Source organism: Amborella trichopoda, chromosome 6 (assembly GCF_054954075.1).
Source record: "Amborella trichopoda isolate Santa Cruz 75 chromosome 6, AtrichopodaSantaCruz75HAP2 v2.0, whole genome shotgun sequence".
Lineage (NCBI taxonomy): Eukaryota > Viridiplantae > Streptophyta > Magnoliopsida > Amborellales > Amborellaceae > Amborella > Amborella trichopoda.
In genome coordinates, this window is record NC_142341.1 from 17,371,399 (window position 1) to 17,392,500 (window position 21,102).

At 37.0% G+C, this 21,102-nt stretch overlaps 1 protein-coding gene and 1 long non-coding RNA gene across 9 annotated transcripts in view; both read right to left on the bottom strand.

Moving 5' to 3' along the window:
* The window catches only part of LOC148781644 (uncharacterized), a 30,755-nt gene extending 22,953 nt beyond the window's left edge, over positions 1-7,802 (bottom strand). Inside the window, exon 1 of the long non-coding RNA XR_016057804.1 lies at positions 7,587-7,802. This is a non-coding gene — a long non-coding RNA (uncharacterized LOC148781644). The remainder of the gene's footprint in view (positions 1-7,586) is intronic.
* Positions 7,803-11,844: 4,042 nt separating this feature from the next.
* Positions 11,845-21,102, bottom strand: part of LOC105420020 (uncharacterized) — a 52,485-nt gene continuing 43,227 nt past the window's right edge. For 6 of the 8 annotated variants that reach the window (XM_088869820.1, XM_088869822.1, XM_088869823.1 and 3 more), the window contains 3 exons: positions 15,182-15,310; positions 13,578-13,761; positions 11,845-12,363 (listed from right to left, as the gene is read on the bottom strand). In XM_088869820.1, coding sequence (XP_088725946.1) covers positions 12,238-12,363; positions 13,578-13,761; positions 15,182-15,310 — 439 coding nt within the window. In that variant the 3' untranslated portion in view covers positions 11,845-12,237. Of the gene's footprint in view, positions 12,364-13,577; positions 13,762-15,152; positions 15,311-21,102 lie in introns of all 8 variants that reach the window. The other 2 variants (XR_016057803.1, XM_020662257.2) reach the window with 2 other exon arrangements.

A 21,102-nucleotide genomic window follows, 5' to 3' on the forward strand; every position in this document is an offset into this window, starting at 1 on the left:
AACATGGGGGTTGGTGACAACCTATTGGTGCTTGTTTGCTTTCTTTGCTGGACGCTTAATGGGCGGAGGCAAGAGAGATCATGTCTCCCATGGGTTCTTCCTCCATATTGAAGATCATCCCTGTCACATTACACACTCAGCGATATCGTCCCCCAAATTGTGTGTGCTCTTGTTCTGGAGTGGTTTAGGCTTCATGTTCATGAATCACGTCCACACCTCAACCATCGAACGATCATTTAATTGGTTGGCCATTCGGGCTCTTTCACGAATGTATTGGTCAAGGAACTCAAGCGCATGTTTAAGAACTGCCTTGACATGCAACTTTTGAGTTTGCATGTACTTCCTTGATTGGGCCTTAGGGATAGGAGGCGCACAATCACTTTGCACCAAGTTGTGAAATTCTAGTTGTGAAAGTCTAGGTTGCGAAAACTTTAACCGCTTGAGTGTGATTAGCATATGAACTGGGCAAGTTAGCATCTCGAGGATGGTTAACCGTCGGTCGATGATGATAATACTTGGGATCGGGCAGGTGGACGTCGCGAAGACATTCAACAGTTGGTGAATAGGTAACACATCGCGAGCTGATTGAGTCATCACCACGAGGATGGCTAACAGCCAGTCGGTGATGAGGTTACTTGAGATCGGGTAGGTGGACATCGTGAAGACATTCAACAGCCGATAAATGGGTAACATGCCGCGAGCTGATTGAGTTAGCTTCGCGAGGATGCTTAACTGCCAATCAATGACGAGGATACTTGGGACTAGGAAGGTGGACATCGCGAAGAGGTTCAACATCCGATGAATGGCTAACACGTCACGAGACGATTGAGTTAGCATCACAAGGATAGATAACTGTTGGTCGATAATAAGGATACTCGAGACCAGGCTGGTGGACATTGCGAAGATGTTCAACTGCCGATGAATGGATAACACATCACGAACCTGTTTAGTTAGCATCGCGAGGATAGCTAACCGCTGGTCGATGATAAGGATACTTGGGACCGAGCAGACGGACATCGTGAAGACGTTCAACAGTCGGTGAAGGGATAACACGTTGTGATCCGGTTGAGTTAGCATCGCGAGGATGGCTAACCGTCGGTAGATGATAAGGATACTTGGGACCGGGTAAGTGGATGTTGCGAAGACGTTCAACAGTGGGTGAATGGGAAACACGTCGCTAGGTGGTTGAGTTAGCATCGCAAGGATGGCTAATCGTCGGTCGATGATCAGCACGGATAGTCGAGTGCAAAACTCATACGATCAAAGGCAGAAATCAGGACCCTAAAGGAGAGGAGTTGGAGGGCTTAGAAGCCAACAGCCTTGATCTGATCCTTGCGGGGGCTGTACGGGCATCCGTCCTAAGCACAGGGGTAGCAAACGTCACGAGATGTGGTGACCCCGTTTGCTCTAGGATGTTATTAGCCACAACACAGTCATTGATCGTCCGACTTTGGCTTTTGTTGGGTTAGGTAAGGACTACCCTCAGCGGCCTACTGCCTGTGACTAGAGCCACTTGGGGCCGAGATTTATATGTGGTTCCAGCCTTTGATGATCCTGGCTTAAACTTGCGCGTTGCAGCCATTTGTTCCGCAAGGCAAGGGACAACCATGGTTTCAGAGCAGGCAGCCTGCCCGTCGATGTGGAGAAGTCGACTGGAACATCCATAGTCCCCACCTGAAAAGATGTTACTAATACAACCATGGGCACATTTGACAACCTGTGTAACACCACAGGGGATCGCTCGTCAAGGTAGTAAGTTAATGAGAATGCCAAAGAGAGATTTTGATGGAAGGTATATCCAAGAGAGAGAGAGAACTTCTGTTTTTTCTTGACCCACTTAAAGATGAAGGGTGAACTTTTTCCCAATGGATTCACCAGAGATTTGGATGCTCTGAAAAGTAAATGCTTAAAAAGACGGGTGTTTTAAGATATTTAAAACAAACATGGACTCCAATTAATTTCTTTATTAGAGAACATCACATTCGGGGCCAAATTCGCCTATATATTTTCATATGACATAAATACAGGATTTTTTTATACATGTATTATTGGGAACATACTAATTCCAAAGGTTTAATCCCATGTTAACCAAATAAAATAAATAAGGCCAATTACCCTTGATTTTAGGCTTGAGACCTATAAATGTGTTTCTGGGAAGGAAGCTATACAAGCATATCAAATAAGGGAAATAACATCAAAGGCACATCAGCCCATATATCTGATCTATAGCAAGGATGTCACTTTTGCGTTTGTTTCCTTCTTTGAGAACGGGTCTCAAATGGGTATTCGGAACAAATCTTTCTCTCTCTCTCTCTTCTTCCTATTACAATCGCTCTTCTCTCGCTCTTTTACTAACACTTATAAATGTCCAACGCTTAGAGCATACAAATAAGATCCGTGCCCCAAAAAGAATTGAGAACCCCTCTCTTGATTAGAGGCAACGTTTATATAATCTTTGTGAAGTGAAAAGCTCCAATCTTCAGCTGATAACTATAAGGGTAGGGTCTTTCAATCTACACCATTGATTTCGTGCTACTGCCTATCCTTTCTTTAACCTATACGCTGATTCCTCGTGCCTTTTTGTATTTGAATTCAGAAACCAGTCTTTATGCATATCTTCATCCTCTTTGCATTTGAATTCGTGAGTTATTCTCCATGGTTTTGAATCTGTTCAACTGGTATTTGGGTCTCATGCCAACTCGAACCTGCTCACTGGTCTTACGTTTATCCTCACTCTTCCATAATTTTGAATTTGCGAGCTGGTCCTTTTAGATTATGCGCAAATCTTATACTTGAATTCAATTTTATCTCTTCACGCTGCTTAATTTGTTTACACCCAGAGTATCTTTGACGACAACCATATATCCAGTTGCTATCTATAACTTTGAAATTCAAATTTGTACATATGAAATCCAACCAGGATGCTGCTGCTCTTTACCACCCGTTCTTTCAAGTTCTGCTATTCAATTGGACACATCTCTATAAATCTTTGGCACTTTTTAATCACGAAATTTGGTGAGATTAAATAGAGCTCAGAGGTCAACCCTATGGCTCAAATTTTGTACAAAATGGACTTCTGATGAAAAAGCAACAACCCTTCAAAGTCAATACATTTTCGTTGGAATACACATCAACGCCATCAGAGAATTACGGATGAAACCGCTTCCTCGATATACGTTAAATATTCTCACACCTTTTAAAGGTGATAGAGAATCAAGTCAAGAATCTAATGACCCTCGTCCCATTAGAAAATTCCTCATATTGAGAGAGAAATCCCATTTTTGGTGTCAGGTGTCATCGTGACTGTAACACATGGGTATAAGGCCCTCAAGGCTTCAACCACTGGGCGATACAAATGAAAGGTTAAGCCACCTCTGCTAGATATGAATTTTCGGAGTGAGGGTTATAATGCCTCAATCATCGGTCACTGAAAATCTAGACTTAATCCCAAAACATAAAGTTCTTGGGCGTCAGTCAAGGTATATCTTAAACGGACGGTGGATATGAACATGGGTTAAGCCAAGTCCAAATATTGCCCAGGTTATATCATTCCTGAACTTTAAGGTATATCAGACTTAACATGTATATATTCGAGAATTTTCCTCAATATATCAACACATGGTGAGGTTACCCTTATGCTCTATCTTTTAGATCCCCACATTTTAACTGACGGATTAAAAGAATCATCGCTCGTAAGCCACCACATTTATACATAACTAACGGCAGATATCAAGAAGTCAAACCGTATCTAGTTCCTCCATATATCATGGGCATATCAGGCTCTAGAACATGTCTTGAAACGAGATTGCCTTGATTTTCCATGGTTTTCAATCTGCTCAACTGGTCTTCAGGTCTCATGCCAACTCAAACCTGCTCACTCTTATCCTCATTCGTCTGTAATTTTGAATTTGCGAGCTGGTCCTTTTAGATTTTGCGCAAATATTATACTTGAATTCATTTTTATCTCTTCATGTTGCTTAATCTGTTTGCACCCAGCGTATCTTTGATAACAATCATACATCAAGTTGCCATCTTTCACTTTGAATTTTGAATTTGTACATATGAAATCTAACTAGGAGGTTGTTGCTCTTCACCGCCCGTTTGTTCAAGTTCGGCTATTCAATGGGACACATCTCCATATATCTTTGATTGCCCTCTCCATGTGTGCTCTTTGATCACGAAATTTGATGAGATTAAAGAGACCTCAAAGATGAATCCAAAGGCTCAAATTTCGTTGAAAATGGACTTCTGATGAAGAAGCAACGACCCTTCAAATTCAATGCGTTTTCGTTGGAATACACATCAGAGCCATCAGAGAATTACGGACGAAACCACTTCCTCCATATGCCTCAAATATTCTCATACCTTTTAAGGGTAATAGAGAATCAAGTCAAGAATCTAACGACCCTAATCACATGAGGAAATTCCTTATTATTGAGGGGGAAATCTCAATTTTGGTAACGAGGTCTCATCCTGACTGCAACACATGGAGTATAAGGCCTTCAAGGCTTCAACCGCAGAGCGATACGAATGATGGGTTAAGCCACCTCTGCTTGATATGAAGTTTTGGGTTGAGGGTTATAATACCTCAATCATAGATCCTTGAAAATCTTGGTTTATTCTCAAAACTTAAAGTTCTGAGGCGTCAGCCGAGGCATATCTTAATTGACAGTGGATACAGACATGAGTTAAGCCAAGTCCAAATATTGCCCAAGTTATATCATTCCTAGACTTTAAGGCATATCAGACCTTAACATGTATATCTTCGGGAATTTTTCTCAATATATCAACACATGGTGAGGTTACTCGTATGCTCCGTCTATTAGCACCCTACATTTTAACTTACTAATTAAAAGAATCATCGCTCTTAAGTTAACACATTTATGCATAACTAACGGCAGATGTCAAGAAATCAAACTGTATCTAGTTCTTCCATATATCATGGGCATATCAGGCCTTAGAACTTGTCTCAAAATGAGATGGCTTTGATTCTCATGTCAGCCTTGAATATATTTGACTGAAGAACTATGGGCATCATACGTTTATTGGTCATAAGTTAGAACATATAGGGACTAACTAACGAATCGAGATTCTTTAGGCATATTATTGATCATATCACATATTTCATATCTTATGGGGCATATCTAAGTAGGTATTATTAAGAACCATAATCGTATCTTATCAACTGTGTATTAAGATAATCATCCAACATGCATTATAGGCTTTGCTATACACTTATCTCATATATGACTAAGAGACATATCCACCTTTTCGATTCATATCTTCAAGAGGATTTTCTCATCAAGTTTGCATATCCTTATTGAGCGTGCGTTGAGAGCAATACTCGTAGTTGTCTTAGAGATATACTTAACTCGAGGTATATCATTTTAGTTGTGATGGTCTTATTCTCCCATCGGACGTTCGTTAGAATGTATCTAGTCCTACATGTGATTTAAAACACACCCAATAAAGATGAAGCGAAAACTGAATGGCTATGATTGAATGGCAATACATGCATTTTAGAGAGTTTCATTACAACTCATAATCGTTAATAGTACGAAGAGTTTTAGAAAAAAATAGAATTAATAAAACTGCGATAAAAAAAATTGTCACCAAGAGGTATAAATGTGACCCAGATGTTGATGCCACAAAGATCCTTTATCATATATGGTAGTATAAACAGAGGTTTTAGAGGAGTTTTTAAATAAAGATGGTTCAGAAAGTAGAGGTCACAAACTTTATACACACTCCCAATCAGTTATCCTGAACACCGGTATTGCAAATAACATCCAAGGGAGTGAAAATAAATTATAATTGAAATGACTAATCTGAGCAACATAAAGCAGCTTCATAGTGAGGAGCGAACATGATAAACATCAAAAACATTTAAAATACCGAATGATTTGAGGATGTAGTAATTGAGCCAGCCTTGGAGATTTTTATAATGGCGAATGGTATTAATAATATCATAAAAGTGTTTACAATCAATAAGAATAAACTCACATGTCGTCATATGACGAGAAACACAATAGTCTATTAACCAGAAAATTGAACCAATACTACATGAAAAAGAAAATTTAGATTTGTCAGACAATTGGGATCGTAAAAGCAACGACTTAAGTTGTGCCATTGTAAGAGTGATTGATGAGGAAGCACACCAATAATTTGTGGTGTTATACCAATTGCTTGAGTACCATCAGTCATGGCAGATTGATCAAGAATGCGTCCCTCTAAAGGCTGACTCAACATATATTGTGCGACTGATGTTGTTTATTTTGTTGTTTTTAATAAGAGAAATAGAAATGGTTTGCCGCTATATATATATATATAAAAAAAAATAGTACAAAAAATATGGTCCCTTCACTTAAAACAAATAACGTGGTGCAAAAGAAAGGGTTCTTTCACTATTCAAAAAATGTGATAGAAAGAAAGCTTACATGAAGTTAGTGGTTCCATGTGAAAGAAAAAGGAAAAACCATAAAACGGGGGAGAGAGAGCCAAGAAGAAGGATGCACCCAGGAAGGAAAAACAAGATAGAGAGACCTAGAAAGGAAGAACAGAGAGAGAGAGAGAGTAGATATCTCGTTTAAGAAAGTCAACAATTGAGAGCCTTTTAGATTTGGATGAGGGAACTTTAGCCGCTCAACAGAGAAACAAATCACAGAGATTGCCTAAAAAATTACCAAATCTGTAAGTAAATGTGTCGAAATCATATCTAAAATGGAATTTGATTTCCATGGGTGGGTTTTTTTTTTTTTTTTTTCAGATGGCTTTTTTTTAGTAATTTTCAGAAAGAGTGATAATGCATAGTGGTTTTAAAATATAGTTCCAACGAGCAGTTTTGTTTAGGCTCACAGATCTGATCGGCTATGTTTTGTTACCATGTGAGAGCTATCCTTCTTTTCTGTATTCAACATGTGTTAGAAAATCCTTATATACAATATGGTTGATATACAAAGCAAGGAAGAAAATATCCTAATATAACCTACTAATTAAGCAAAGATCATTCTATCTAATAAATAAAGGAAGGAAATATATGCAAAATATATATAATATCACACATACCAACATAGCTCCCCTTTAAAAAAATGCAATATCAAAACAGATCGAAGAAACTAGAGTGGACGAGTCGTGCGTAAGCTCAAACTCGAAAAGAAGTATTAGAGTTTTCAATTTAAAACCTTGATCCCTCAATATTCTCAAAGAGGTGCCCAAGTAAAAGGTTTTACTTCCATCCAGTGTCCTTCGAGGGTGTTGTCCTGCTTCAACCCATGTAGTCCCTCATCAATGAAACCAATCTAACAGAGGATTAATGGCTAAGATCATCCTACCCAACATTATTGTTTTGACGATTTCTCATCAATTTTGGAAATGAGTGTCTATGGTAAAAGCACTACTCAAGAAGGTTCCTTTTTCATCTGAATTTTTGGGATCCAATTTAGAATCAGTGGAGGAGTATTTTAAAACTAAAATAAAATAAAATTTTGAATTAGAGTTCCCAAACACTTGCACCTGACCATCCAAAAGCCATACTGTATATCTATAGATTTTTGAAGGCTACAAATACTTCTTAGAAGGAGGTATACCTGAATGAATAAATGAGTGATATGCTCCTGCGCCGGCATGTAAACTTTTGGTTTGAAAATCATTCCGCATAAATTCCATTCCATCACATGTCATGTGGCATCTTGTGTGACAATTTTTTGGATTATCCCTAGGCTCCTTATCAGTTGGGGAAGGTTTCCAATTTCAATATTATCAGAACAGGACCAGAGCTACTAGCTCAACCGAGTTGAATCATAACTGATAACTGAGGCCAAAACCTTGTTATATGGGTGAAAAATCCTTTTAGGGCCTAGAATAAGATGGAACTCTTCATAACCGGTTGAAGGCCGGTACTTTTTGGTTATATGTGCACATTTGCCACATTGGGATAAAACCATGCTAGAAGTATTTTTGGGACCCATGATCAAGGGATGTAACCAACTCAAGTTGGCAATCAACCTAAAACGGAAGAAATAATTTTGAATAGAAAGTACCTAAGAAAATCATGCTATAAAGTTGAACACCAGGTGTTCAACTCAAAAAGAAACAGAATATACAATAACTCTCATGGTGATTATAAGGTGGATCCCTAAATTTTAAATCTAGAAAATCCTCTTAAGTAGGTCAATTTCCCAAAGGCCCAAAAGAGCAAGTGAATTCAATCTTTGCATGCATGGGTTAAAGACCCAACTTGAGCTTAGCTTGGGCTTGACTCAATCTAAAGCTACCAAGTTTGACCTTGGCATGATTAATAGGGAAGGAAAACTTGAGGTTTGACTCGTTTACTTGAGCCATCTAAAAAATGTGGAGAAATCCAGCCACAAACAAGCCAAACACAGAGCACAAGCACATGAACAAAGCAATATACAATATATTATCTACATTATATAATTGAAAATATTTTATGCGCCCGTAATATTAAAATGTAGATTTGCTCTCTCGGGTTAAACCTTGGCTAGGAATCTTTATAGGACAAAATTTTGAGGATGTAACGCACTCAACCTACTAACCAACCTAAAAAAAGGAGAGAAATTTTTGAACCGTTAAGAGGGATGTGGTTTGTATAAGATTGAGGACCTAATCAAAGTAAGGTGCACCCTCAAATAGTGATGAAACATGTTGTTTCAGCACCAAAAATCTTTATGATGGCCCAAAAAGTTATTTTCATGTGTAATTATAAAAGTAAAAAATAGTGCAAATCCAGCAGATCTATGAATATTTGGAAATATTGAAAATTGACAAACTAGATAATACATAGCAAGATTCATTATTTCCAAGATTTGAAATTTATTTTTTCTCATGTCTATACATCTTGATGCTGAGAAGATCGAATTGAAAGCTTTTCAGCATCTAAACAACTTCTTCTAGTGAAATTTTGAAATGCTCTTTAATTTGATTGTCTAAAGCCTCACCCTCATATTAATTTCTATCTTTAATCAACAAGTTAGCAGGCTCAGGTCGACTTTTTTACCCAAAAATATGAATATGGGCGCATTACAGATCGAGTGGAGCCAAGCCATGAGTGAACTAGCATGGCATGTTTACACGGACCAAAACATTTGGCGAACTATGCATACTTAGCTATGTAAAAGACAACCGATAATACTATCTTCTACTTGTTGAAAAAGAATTTTCTAATTCTGATGGTTTATATCCCTTCAAATTCCACAAGCAACATACAAAGAGTACCACTAACTCCTGGTATTTTGTACTCCATGCCTGGGTTGACAAGGTTACATATGTACTGGCTATAATGTCGGAAATATGGGTATTTAATCCAAAAAACCAAACAAATAGAAATAGAAAAGGGGGAAACTATGAATTGGAAATAATAGAAAAAGAAAATGGAGACAATCATATTTATTTAGAAACGAATTTTCTTATCTTAATTTCAGTGTAGCAGCATTTATTTATTTTTATATTTTCAAAACTGTGGCCATTGTTTATTAAAAAAACAAAAAAAATAAAAAGATTTCAAATCTTAACAGTAATTTATCGAAAAGTAATGATCTAATGCAACGGTTGTATCATAATATAATGCAACAACACTTCTAGAAAACCATGTTTATGGTATTTGTATTACCCCAAATTTTGCACACACACTCCCTTGATCTCAATAATCAATCCTCCAAAAAAAAAAACAATTCACTTTGAACCCTAGATATTGTCAAAATGAATCCCCTCCAAAAAAGAATCTACACCATTCATTTTGTGAATTTCAAGATCTTAGCCTTTATAAACTGAAAATCATATTTTTTCTTTTTTAACATTGTTCATCTAATGATAATAAAGCCATCCAAAAAAATTAGAAATCCAAAAACCCTTCTAAAGCCTAGATCTAACAATCTCACCAAAATGAATAGCCGATGTTAATTGGACTAAAAAAATACGTTTTCAATTTTTCCTTTTTTTGTGATTGTTCATTAGAATGAAAAGAGTGTATTTCAAAATTTGGATCAAACAAATGACCATAAGATGGTTTTTTAAGATTGTTACATCATATTACTATACAAAGGTGCATGAAATCATTGCCCATTATCAAAACCATATATTTTCAAGATTTCCAAGTGTTTTAAGTACCATTTTTTATCCTTCTAAATATCAATTTCAAGCCATCATAAAAGTTTTCAACACCAAAACCGCACTTTCCAACAAAATTTGAAGGAACCCTTTATTTTAATTGTTTAAAGGGGATGCCTTAATATTCCGCTAATTCACTTAGCAGACATTTTTATTGATCTTTCTTGGAGCAAATAAAGCCCCTTAATGATGCAGGAACATAGGAACATACAGGGAGTAATGAAAAGGAGATCAAACCACCAAAGAAAGCCCACAGACCCACACGATAGTGCAAGGGAATAGGACTTAAAAGCTTGGATTAACAGGATCACAATGGGGACCCTAGCAAAGTCAGCGACAAACCATGAGAAAAAGTTTCATACCCAAAAGAAGTCCAACCCCGAATTTTTAAGATGCATGTCTAGTCTAAACCATAAAAAATATGGAAAATTGTTTCATGCGGGCTGGACCGCATTTCTACATATGTCATCCAGAAAGTGTAAAGCATCCATCTTAAAGATAAATGCAAGTAGGTATTCCATCTAAAACAATGGAAACTAACAGTCCAAATGTTTTCTTACTAAAATTATTATTTTAAATTTTAAAAATTTATTTATTTTTCACATTCATTGATCTTCATGTTAGAGATTAGATGTTCTTAAAAATTAAGTCATAAAATCCATCTCAAAAATAGATTTATTAAGAGACCCGCATTTCTATATATGCAAGCTTGGCCGCATGGAAACCGGGTCTAATAATTATCCCATTTAAATTTTCTCACCAAGTACTGACCAATTCCGCCTTTCTCAGGCAGGTTGCCTAGCATACAAAAGGGTATACTTCCTTTGCTCTCTCTATTAGGGCGGCAATGTGCTAGGCTTGGCCAGGCCAGCCATGGCCCTAGCCAGGCCCTTGTCCCCATAAGCCTAGCCAGGCCAAAAATAAATGAAGAAAAAATAAAATAAAAAAATACGGAAAAATAAATAAAAAAAAGAGGACCGGACTGGACCAAAACAGGCCGGCACTAGCCCTAGCCCTCAGCCCATTACCATCCCTAGCTCTCCATATTACACAACTCAGATTCTTCCTTTTCCAAAACAAAATGTCGAAGGAGCGACAAACTCACTTAAAATTTATCAGAGATGCGTCAAGAGGCACCCAAACAAATTCCTTGATCCTTTTTATCCTCACCCATGGTGAATTTATGTGTTCATCCTAGGTCAATAAACTGAACTTTGTAAACACCATAACAACTTCCACAACGTAGAAATGATACATTCGCTCAAAACATGGAACCTAAAACATTCCTGAAAAGCTTCTTAGGTTGTAACTTGGGGAACACTAGGAGCCTGAGAAACTTAGATCTCAGCACAGCTCCGATTCCGAATATGCAATGCAACTATAAGCAACTTATATACAGCTTAACTGTAGAAATTAATATAGTAATCACACCACCTGAGGTCATAATATGTAGCCTATACTTTACTAGTATCACAAAATGCATGCAAAACCGAAATCATTCACATATTTGAACAGTCTTACGGAGAGTCCTTTTAATTCAAAATTGAATCATGGTTGTTTTCCAATGAACAATTGCAACAAGCATAAAAGATAGTATTCTCCAATGAATGCCAGATCAGGTAACACCAAAAGAAAACACATGGAAAAAAGACGTCTACATCTGTGGAAGGGTGTTACAAACCGACCAAAACACACAGTATTGTGGGGTACTTTTCATGATTTACAGAAAACTCGGAATCTTCCCTTTCAATCTTGGCACATTTCTGTGGATCAGTATTACAACTATAAGCTCTTAGAAGCAAGACTCCTTATGGGTTCAACAGGGCCCAGAGGGTCGAATAAGTAAACAGAACCCAGATTCATGGCACTTACAGCCTTCCCTCATCCACAATTACCAACCAAAATACGCAGAGCATTTTCATATCCAAGTTGTTGACTCTCTCTCTCTCTCTCTCTCTCTCTCTCTCTCTCACGCACACACAGACACACCCAAACACGAACAGAGACACATACAAACACACACACACACATGAATGCCAATGCATTGTACCATGAAAGGAATATGGTATGATGACACAACTACCAGAGGTCTTGGCTTGACATCCCAGCAGTTTATGACCCAGTACTATGATTAGATTTAAACTCCATACACATTTGTTGCTTGAGAATCTCTTCAATAGCCTCCACAAAGCGTAAAAGGTGATTCCTCCTTTCAACATCCAAGGAGTTTGCCAATTCCTAACATTAGGATGGTAAAATCTTATCAGGAAATATGGACACCATGAATAAAACAAATCTCTCTAAACAGCAATATTTATGAGTTTGAATCCATGTCCTGTGTCAACATGTGCTCTTGCACATACATGGACAATGACAGAAATCAAAAATTGGTCATAACTTTTGAGACCATGATCCCAATTCGCCATTGTGAAGGATTATCCAATGCAAGAACATGCACAAAAGAAAGTCAAAAGACCTCTTAAGACTTTTAACTTTAACGGGTTTCCTGGTCAAGACTAAATAAAATGAGGTTTCCAAAATAACCTGAGATAATTTCCCTTCACAGTTCCACAACAAATAAGACAGAAAACCAGCCAATTAGTTAAAGAAAAGATTATCAAGATAGAACATTGGGAAGTATTGAGTTTTCTGTTGAAAACACTGGATTACAGCCACAAAGTCTGAAATTCAAAGTCCCTGAATTTATTTTTATTTTTTTTAAAGTGTGAGAATAATTTAATGCATATGTATATAAAAAAGGGCAAAAGAAAGGGTTTGAACTATGAACCACAGCCACAAGGTTTAGCCAACTAAGCTGCTCCAAATATAGGTTATAATTTCTATACTTACTTTATTTATCATTTTCTTGTTTTATTTCTTCTTTTTTTCCGTTTTTTTTTTTTTTTTTTTTCTTTTCCGGATTGCCAATTTGGTCAATCCGCTTCGCAATCGCTGGGCGGACGATCCACCCTACCAATCCGTTTTTAAAAATATTGGTTTAGAACATCAAATCAAAATGCTATATTGATATAAAATAACCTATAATTCAATCAATGCATAAAAGTAAAGCACACCCAGAAAAACTGGGAATATTTGGTAGTATTGAAAGTATATTGTCCAATTAATGAAAAAAATGGAAACTCTTAATATTTTTTGTAAGTAAACAAAGTTTATTCACTTTGCTTTGACGTATTGGAAAGTAACATGGGATAGATTTTGTGAAAGGTGCTTAAAATTAAGTTTCAAACATATCTGGGGACCTGTCTTCTACCAGTTTTATAAACTGCTACTGAGATATAATAAGAAAAAATCTTCGAAATTGGAAAGGATGCTCTCAACATTCACATAAATTCAGTCATTTGTCGCCTAAATAATGTTAGATCAGCATATAGTGTTATTAGCCTCAACAAGAAATCGTCTTCAATGATTAACCATCAGACATTGGAACTCACCTCAACTCTGCAAAGAAATCCCAATGAATTTTCCAGTGAGTGTGAATCTGAAAACTTGATTGAGATTAACTTCAGAGAACAACTTGATAAGGGCCAGTTCTGAGGAACCTTGATATATGCGTGAATGTTTCCCATCAATTGAGCAGTAATTATGTCTTCCTTGTCTAAGTATCGAAACAAGTACCTACAATAGGAGAAAGTGACAAAGTGCAAAATAGGTGACACAAGATATTTAAAAAAATGTTGCATCTGTTATACTCACATCACGTCCCTTTTAAAGACAGTGTCATCTGTATCTTTTATACAAATATTAATTTTTAAAATAAGTAGGCATATTTAATTAAACAATATATTCAACACCCAATATCTGTTATATTTCTGTTTTCCACTATTTTATAAGGCATTATAATATTATTTTACAGTCTAGCACTCTAGCTATTATTTAATATTTCTATTTTGCATCCTTTAAGGTGCATTTTAATGGATCTTTGAACCATGCTTTTGTTCTTCAAATTCTCGGGTCAAAAGAAACTCTACCACCGGTCATCCTCTTGCTTCTAACGTGGACGTGTGTCTCCACATTTTTTGCCAATGAACTTTAGATATGGAGCATCTGGGAGCATGCGGATGTAGTAGTAGAAGTGAAGAGGAGAGAATCCCAATAAATGTTAGGGTTTTCATTTCTTGCTCAATACTGTCTTGGCCTTCACAAGTCAGAGATGCCCAACATGGCTGAACTTGTACCATGTTGTTATGCTGGGAGACAAAATGAAATAACTATATTCCCACATGGGGAATGATTTACAAGTGGGTAAACAGAAATAATGTCCTAAAAAGACGTACACACATGAATTCCTATGTCTAACACCTAATGCATAAAGTATGGTATGAGATCTCCTTGGTTTCGAAAATTCTTCCATATGGGAAAGTGCATCAGCATTTCACTAATGAAAGATCATGTCCCAATTAGTAAACATAGTTTACAGCCCAATGGGGAAATGATTTCTATCCACACAAAAAGCAAGTACAAATTAGGAGTGCAAGGATGATCTCGCAATTACAAAACTGTATATTATACAGTATTGACACATTGCACAACCAACCAACACCTAATATAATATTCAAAGTAGCATGATGTGAAACTAGTAACTATGAATTTAACTTTAATAATTACAAAGGCAAAACAATGTAAACAATACATATATTTACAAGAGATTATTTTATGAATAATGAATATGATATCTTCATAACTCCTGAGCTGACCATAAGTTAATAAAAGCTAGGGGACACCCATTACACCTGCATAATCTTCCAAAGTTGAGCATATCCCAGCAGGTCAAATGATTGCAATGGTACCATGAGTCAGATGCAAGGCATCATAAGAGTATTCATGCTTATTGATTGTTATCCTAATTACAACTCCATCAGAGGGACATGGAGAACCCAACAAGCACTGCCTAGAAACTCAAAGGATGTTTGCGCATGAGCTCAATAATAAGGTTTAAGATGCCCGTATCAAGGATTATTTAACAAATAAGGCACGTAGGAAAATATTATATGGAAAACAAGCTACACCTCTGTGAAGAATAAATTGGACTCCAGACCTTGATGTATTCAAATCTTTCAAAAATAATCGTCTTTGAGTGCACAATAATATCCGCTGTTGTACCCTCCTTACCAGCCACTCCAACGGATTGCTAAGATCTAGCATAGGTGCAGAGAAAGCAGAATTCCTGCAGTAAATTACATATGTCCATTAAAGAAAGGATAACATAATGAACTAGAGTTTAAAAAAAAAAAATCAGTTAACATGTCGGAAAAAAATCAGTTAATATGTCGAAAGAACAGCATAACCATCCCTACGTCAATTACAAAAAGTCATAAATGAGAAAAGGGTGCAGTTTGTATAGAGCCTAGGCTCTAAACAATCAAATTAGAGCCTACCCTCAAATAGTGTCGAGAAATGTGGTTTCAATATTGGAAATCTTTGTGATAAGTCTTAAACATATATTTTCATCTTTATTTATAAAGTTTAAAGCTTAAAAAATAGTGTGGATCAACAGATCTATGAAAACTTGAAAATCTTGAAAATTGACAGTTCAAAAATACATTACAAAATACACTATTTCCAAAACTTGAAATCCATTTTTTTCTCATGTCCATGCATCTTGATGTCGAGATGATCAATTTGAGGATACTTGGGAATAAAAACAACCTCTTTTAATGAAACTTTTTAGGTAGGCTCTAATTGGATGGTTTAGAGCCTCGGCTCTATATAAACTTTTCCCATGAGACAATATTATCAATACTCTTTAGTCCTAAGCATGGCAGTTTGGCATTCAAGGAACCAAGGAACGTCGAATATTGCAACAATTGAAAAATGAGACCAGTCATACCAATACTTAAAATTTGAAGGTCTATGCGTGAATTTCGTATAAGGTCTCTGCATTACATTTCCAGTCTAGAGCATAGCTACCGGGATCACCCAAATCAAGTGGTGATCGCCCTAGAATCTCACTCAAGGGCTCCGGCAGAGGGATCTCCAAGGGGTCTTGATTTTTAAATTTTTGTATCTCGATCTAGCTGCTACGTATCGAGATTTCAAAAGGTTAGGAGCAATCCCAAATTTTGACATAAATCTAACACTAGTCTTCAAATAGTTCTACTTCTTAAGATTACACTATTTAATCCATTGTTTGAAAAACCACCCGATCTAACCAGTAACAGCCCTGTTAGATCGAAACCGGCCCCATGCCGGTTCCGGTTTCGGGCCGTTTTGGTGATCGGCTGGTAATTTAAAAATAAAAATTCAAAAAAATGTCTATAAAATCCCAAAAATAAGGAATTTGATTTGTAATGCATTTTTTAATATTTTTTACATTATGGTAAATATTAAAATTTGTTTTGGTAATTATTACTCACTTTTAAAATCCATTTTTCCATTAATTTTCAACTTCATTTGAATGTATTTTGTTTTAATCATTCTTTATATGCTTTTCATATTTTAGTACATTTTTTTTGCAACTTTTTTATTTTTTTCAACAATTTTTTGGCTGCTCAGGACTTGCTCGATTAGAACGGTTGAATTGGCCGGTTTACCAGTTAGGCTGGTTAAACCGCTTCTGGCCCCATGTCCGGTTAGCCGTTCCAATTCGATTTTGCAAACACTGGATCTTAGTGGAAATTTAAAATTAAATAGTGTAGCCTTCATTTCTTTTGTGATCCAAAAAGGTTGTTTATTGTACAGACAACACTTCCTACCATAGGGACTTTCTAGCCTTTTGCAGTCCCTCACTTCCAATTCCTAAATGGCTTTTGATCATGCTCTTAATTCCAAAAACTATGTTCTAGAGAGCTGTATTCATCATACACCGTATATCACATTCGAGTATTATTTTTTTTTACCTGAAAAATAGATACAATATGCCACCTCATGAGGCCATTAGCATATTAAATGAATCAGATGCCTTCCATGCATCATACTCACGATGCCTCGCGACAAACTTCGAAAGGGGCATCAACAGGGTCCATTTGTAATAATGGATCCAAAAAAGTCACTGAATGTTCCCATGCCAAGTTATCCTTTAAGTACAATTTGACAGATATAATATTAAAAAAAGGTTCTTATATTGAATATTGTCATGCCCTTATGCATCAAATCGAATAGGAAAAGTTTCATCCTAAAAGAGTTATATGAAAGCAAAGAGGGTCTCAATAAACCTTGGAAATAACAAAAGAAATATGCAATGAGAGGAAACACAGTAGAAACCTCATAAATCCTCGCAAAAGAAAAAGCAGAAATATTTGCTTTCAAATGGTGGGGAGATGGTGATGACATATGGATAAAGGTGAGAAGCAGCAAGGCAAAGTGGTCTGAAACAATAGATGCACATATCTGCCACTTCAACATGTCATATATTATATATACAACCTAGAAGAAATCCACAGAAAAACCACTGAAAAAAAAACGTAATCACATTCGAAAATCCCTCAATATGGTTATTGATGGCATCGAGTTGATCAGATAACAAAAACCCCTCAACCAATTTCTGCTTTTGTGCATGTTATTACATAATCAAATTTGTAATCTATATGTCTGCGTCAGCATTATTCGGCAATGAAACACCAAGGATATGACTATAGCAAAGGGCCCAACCTGCAAGGCAAACTTATTTATAATGGAAGCAAAACAAGTTTCCATTATAATGGGGAAAATTTTGAAACCATATCTTGCTTCCAACACAATATATCTACAATCACAAATTATGAAAAGGAGGATCTCATCTTGCTTTCTAGAACACCAAGTGGAAATGATGTAAGGTGAAAAGAACAACTCATCTAGTACCACCTCCTTGGCCTCCATGTCCTCCTGTATTTACCATAACTATCGGTCCAAAAGAGAGGATTCCTGCTCTGATACCACTTGATGTAGACAGAGAGAAAGGAGACAGCAACAGTTCACAAGAGGGTAGAAACATAGGGATTTCAACAGTGATTCAAAGACAATAGGCTGAAGTTAATAGAGCCTAGCTTTCAATGACTTGCATGACGATCGAAGGACCACCCAAAATGAGAACCAAGTTCTTGGTTTCTAAAATTTATACCAAAAAAAATTCAATTCTAAGAAGAGAAAAATCATCCTCTGTTTATAGACTTGGCTTGGCTCCCAAGCTAAAGTTTTCTTGAGTTTCCTAGGAGCATTAACAGATTGTATCCCTTCCCAAGGCATGCCCAGTATCTCTTCCCAAGTAAAATTTGAATTCAAACTCTAACCTGCTCCTCCTAACTTTCCCCATTCCCAGATAGTCTATGAAAACCTCCTAGTTTTTCTATAAGTTCCAGAAAGTCCATTACAAAGAAAATACCCAAAATACCTGTCTTACCCAAAAAAAGTAAAGAGAAAACACAGTCCAAAAAATGTTAACAAAATTTTCTTGTTCTTTTCTACATCAACAAATGGAATAACAGGTCCTTGCATCATTCAATTTTTCATTAAAAAAATGCACCAGGGTGCCCCTCTAGGCTTAGAACAGCAACTATCCTGATATATGAGGCATCACAATCCACCTCAGATTCTTTCACAAAATCGGGTAATTCTAGCACTGACATTTCAGTCCACTTGTCTCTTACAAGGTGGTAGATTACATTTGCTTCCCAAGTCCATCAGAAACTTTTCTTCATACAACAGGTTATGTGTGCAATAACCACACTTGATAAACCTCCTATATAAAGACACCAAGACAAGGAAGCAACTAATATCCAAAATAGGTTGGCGGCGGCCAGTTCACAATTGCATCCACCTTGCTATGATCAACTTGTACACCTTCATTGAACAGCATAAAACCCGGACAAACAAGGTTATCTATCACAGAAGTGCACCTTTTGAGGTTCAGATAGGACTCATCTTGCCTCAAAACTTGCAAAATGTGACAGAGGTGAGTAAAAGGCTCCCTAACATGTAGTACGATAAATATACATATATAGGCGTGAAGGCTTTAACAACTCTGCCACTTGCCAATGTTGCTGCTCATGTTCTTTTGGGCTAATGCGGTAATGGGAAAATTAGGTAAGCTTGAACTTGGGACAAGGTCTATGTGATGCTGAATTTCTTTCATTGGTCACATACCAAACTCCCTTAAAAATGTATATATAAACCAGGGAAATTGCATAGCGCATTTTCATCATTTTATGACCAAGTCATACCAGTTTGCTCCTTTATAAGATTTTGTAAAGTAAGGAGGGTAGGCATACTCTCCATCTTGCCATTGGGTAGATTATCCTCTTATCACCTTCACATTGTCCTTCCAAAACAAGACAGTATTCTTAGCTCAGTTATGCATAGTTTTATTGTCAAATAGCCATGTTCACTAAAGCAAAATATGACATGCTTCCATAGAAACTATGTCGCAAAAACCCATATCTGAATAAATTCTATCAACTGAGAAAGGAACAACATAACAGGTAGAAATAAGGACCTCATTACCCTTATTAATCCAAGAAATCATGTAGGACCTCAAGTGCTTCTAAATTTTCTCAATGTTCAGCTTTAGTTTGTCCACCATGTCCATTGAGTGCTGGAATTGTCCCTTCAAGGCCTTAAATTCTGATATTTTCAACGGCTCATGACCTCAGTGGAAGTAAAATAGCGATGTGGATCTAGGATCTTGGCGCATTGGAACCAAGAGTCATGGGACCCTGATTAATTCATGAGGAGGATTTATATACATGGGAGGTACCGAAAGGGCAGAGGGTTATTACCTCTTAGTCAGGGTCGGTTGTTATGTTTATGCCTCATGACTGAGTGATGGGTCAAGACAATACGATTTGTGCATGAGATTGATGCGAAAAACCTTGTACAGGAAGGTTAGGGCCAATAGAGGACATTGGCCTAAATCCCTGGCTGCTAGAACCTTCTCGTAGCATGTGCACATATAGTCATAAGGCATGGGAAGCCACTCTTCCAAGGATCAATTGGTTAGAGCTATGCACATGTGCCCAGATAGGAACCCCTACACCATATGTGTACATGTCCTCTAGGGGGTGCACCAGAAATCCACTTATACTTGGGGATTCAGAGTCGTACATTGGTTTGACTATGATAGGCTGAGATAATGAGCCCCTGATTATACATTGTGGGTGATGAGTCTGTTGGGTCATACGGAGAAAGTGGCTTTGGATTCTAAGTCTAGCCGAGTAGAGTGCTATGTTTCGTAATTCAACTCCAAGGATCCTAATTTCCCTTGTAAATGTTTCTAATCTGTCAAAATGATTTTCTTTGATGAAAAATCATTAAAATGATATTTATTGATTTATGAGAATTTTTTTAGGAAAGAAAATCCGTTTTCTAAAATTGTTTGAAAGAAATGACAAACAAGGACAGTCCCTAAGGACCCACACAAGACACCCAAATGGCCAATGGGTGTCCACGTGTTGGCCTAGGGCTCCCACGCCCCCATGCCCCCCCCCCCCCCCCCCCCCCCGATGTGGAGAGATGACGTGGGTGACACCAACCCCACCTAGGGACCCCCACGTCTTTTGTTGGTTTGTTCATTTAACTTAAACGTGTTGAATTATGGAATTTTATGAAATATTGAGTTTTTGGAAAAATTATTTTGAGACATGCTTAATGCCTAAAGCAAGGGTGTGTGGAGGATTCTAGAAGGGATATAGGGTTTGTAATTACAAGCCTAACCCTAAGGTATATGGTGAATGTGCAATTAACCACCTAGCTTATGTGGCATAATTTCATTAGCCCCACATGCTCTTAAAAAATGTAGGGAACTTTTGAGATTTGCTTTTTGCTAGAAATTTTGACAAATTATCATAGGGGTATACCCTCCATCTTGATTTTAGCTTTATTAAATGTAAAAAGCATGGGTATTCTGATAACAAGAGAAATCGAAGTGAATTAAAAGATGATAAAGGTGTTCAAATCCATACCACACATCTTAATGGCATGATGGTGAATGGTAGGCTAGGATCATGTCTCTCTTTGTAGCTATTAGTAGATGACATGGAAGGCCAA